This window comes from Carlito syrichta, unplaced genomic scaffold, assembly GCF_000164805.1.
Source record: "Carlito syrichta isolate Samal-C Ts95f unplaced genomic scaffold, Tarsius_syrichta-2.0.1 Scaffold295881, whole genome shotgun sequence".
In the NCBI taxonomy this organism is placed as follows: domain Eukaryota; kingdom Metazoa; phylum Chordata; class Mammalia; order Primates; family Tarsiidae; genus Carlito; species Carlito syrichta.
Genome location: NW_007239977.1, coordinates 1,493 through 4,096, shown reverse-complemented (window position 1 = coordinate 4,096; position 2,604 = coordinate 1,493). Strand labels below are relative to the sequence as shown.

General features: G+C 61.1%; 1 protein-coding gene across 1 annotated transcript in view; it reads right to left on the bottom strand.

Annotated features, from left to right (window-relative positions):
• Positions 1–2,604, bottom strand: part of LOC103256762 (fibulin-2-like) — a gene marked incomplete at both ends in the record, with an annotated part of 6,819 nt that overhangs the window by 2,773 nt on the left and 1,442 nt on the right. The window contains 2 exons of the mRNA XM_021710630.1: positions 186–314; positions 462–605. Of these exons, the coding sequence (XP_021566305.1) occupies positions 186–314; positions 462–605 (273 nt within the window). The remainder of the gene's footprint in view (positions 1–185; positions 315–461; positions 606–2,604) is intronic.

Below are 2,604 nucleotides of genomic sequence, written 5' to 3'. Positions count from 1 at the left end.
CGGAGCTGCAGAGGGCGGGATGGCAGGGCTGATCACCGGGTCAGGGAGAAGCAGGGGCGTGGCCCAGCAGGGAGGGGGCAGCTGGAGGACTGGCACGGGTGGGGGGGGACCCGGGCAGGGGGCGCCGCTCCGGCGGAGGAGGGGAGACAGAGGGACGCGGAGCACACAGGCCCAGCCCCACCTACCGACGCAGGTGCGGCCGAAGGCATCCCGCTGAAAGCCGGCTTTGCAGTCGCAGCGGTAGGAGCCGGGGAGGTTGTGGCACACCTGGCCCTCGCCGCAGCGGTGCGCGCCCGTCTCGCACTCGTTCACGTCTGCAGGGGTGGGGGCAAGGGGCATCCTGAGGCCGGGGGGCTCCGTCCACCGAGGCCTCCGCAGGCGGGGTCCCCAGCCGGCCGAGGCTGGTCGGGCCTGGAGGCGGCTGGCTGAGGCTGGTCGGGCCTGGAGGCGGCCGGCCTTACCCACACACTTGGCCCCGTCCTCGCTGGCGTGGTAGCCGCGCCCGCAGACCAGCGGGTTCCTCTGGCAGGTGTAGGAGCCCACGGTGTTGACGCAGCTGAAGCCCGGCCGACACGGCTCAGACAGTGACGTGCACTCGTTGATGTCTGCAGACGCAGGGGTGGGTGGCAGGGAGCCTGGGGCCGGGCCCTCCCCGGCCCCAGCGTGTAGACCCAGGGCCACACTGGGGGGCAGCCGGCTCTGGGCTCCAGGGCGGCAGGGCCAGCCTGTCCCAGCCCCATGCCCCACCACCCAAGGGGTCCATCGCCCAGAACCCAGGCACCTGCGGGCCCGTTCTATGCCCTTCTCACGCCTGCTCCCGCCCGAGCGGCCAGGGGCAGAGAAAATAAAGGCGGCGCTCCAGCACAACTAAGAGCTCTGACTGTTAAGTTCGCGAACTTGCCACCGGGTGCTTACGTTGGCAGCACTGTACAAACAACGCAGTGAGGTTTCCTAACCTTGGCATATGAGTGTCCCCCAGCTGTGTTTGTGTCGACATGTGGTGGTGTCTTGCTGAGTGGCGTTCACTGTTGTTTTGTATGTTTTTGTGTGTCATTGTGGGAATGTCAGAGTTTATATTAGAGCAATGAACAAGCATCGAATTTCTTGTTAAACTTGGCAAGAGTGGAAGTGAAATCATGGGCGCATGTTCATCCAAGTTTATGGGGATAACGCTATGAAGAAAACGGCAGTGTAAGCCGGGCTCAGTGGCTCAGCCTGTAATCCTGTGCTTTGGGAGGCTGAAGTGAGTGGACTGCCTGAGCCCGTGGGTTCAAGACCCACCTGGGCAACTTGCTGAGACCTCATCTCTACAATAAGTCAAAAATTAGCCAGGTGTGGTAGCGTGCACCTGTAGTTCCAGCCACCTGCAAGGCTCAGGCAGAAGGATCGCCGGAGCCCAGCAGGTCGAGGCTGCGGTGGCCAGGAATGGCCACCGCACTCCTGTCTGGGTGACAGAGTGAGACTCCAACTCAAAAGAAAAAAGAAAAAAGAAGAAAACAGCAGTGTCAAATGGATTAAACATTTCTCTGAAGGGACAGAAAGCGCCACCGATGAGGAGTGGTCAGGACAGAACCATGCCGAGCGGAACTGATGAAGACACTGCAAGAACGCAGCCAACTGCCCGTCCAAGTCATCAGCTGACTGCCGGAAGCACAGCGCACCAAAGGACCATCAACAGAGAAGCCGGAAAAGCTGCGCGGAAAATCGCGGCCTGAGAAAGCTGGGCACAAAAACCGTCTGGAGGGAGCTCTTGGCTCGCAACAGTGTTTTCAGCCAGGACCCAAACAACGATGCTGGGACACCCCCATACTCACGCCGTCTAGCCCCCACCGACTTTCTTCTTTACCCAAGGAGAAAAGAAATCCTCGAAGGAAGACGTTTTGAGGACATTCAGAGTCGCACGACCACAGCTCTGAGGGCCACTCTGGTCAAAGAGCCCCAAAACTGCTTTGATGGGCAGACTTGGTGAGGGCGTCAGTGCATCGCGGCCCGAGGGGAGTGCCTCGAAAGCGACCACGGTGGTGTCCAGCCACGAGGCCGGCAGCCCTTTCTCTAGTCTGAGCTGGCGAACTCCACTGTCAGTCCTCAGACGACGGACCTGCAAAAGCCGCTCCGCCCGCATCCTCTGCCCTCCTCCACACACCCCGCCCAGCCCCCGGCCTCCCAGCCCTTCCGAGGTGCCAGGGCCCCACCCCAGCACAGCGCCTCTGCCCATCCCTGTCACACGCTGCCCCCTAGTATTTTCATGGCTGGTTCGCGTAATCCCCCCGGTCCCTTCCCCAATGTCACCTCCTCAGGGAGGCACTCCTGGACTCATCTAAGCAGAGAAGCCTCTCCTTTTTTAACCCCCTACCTGTTTTATCGTTTATCAAAGCACCTGCTGCGTTGATACACGGATTTGCTTGTTAGTCTCTCTCCCTCTACACTGCTGTACCTCCCTAGCACCTAGAACCCTGGCTCGTGAGAGGTACTCAGGAAACGTGTCCACCAATGAACAGAAGCTGACAGAAGCACGGCAGACCCTCCCCACCTGCCTGTCCTGACCCTGGCTGGGAAGGGCAGGCCCAGGGCTGACCACACAAACTCCCCAGGGTCCTGCGGAGT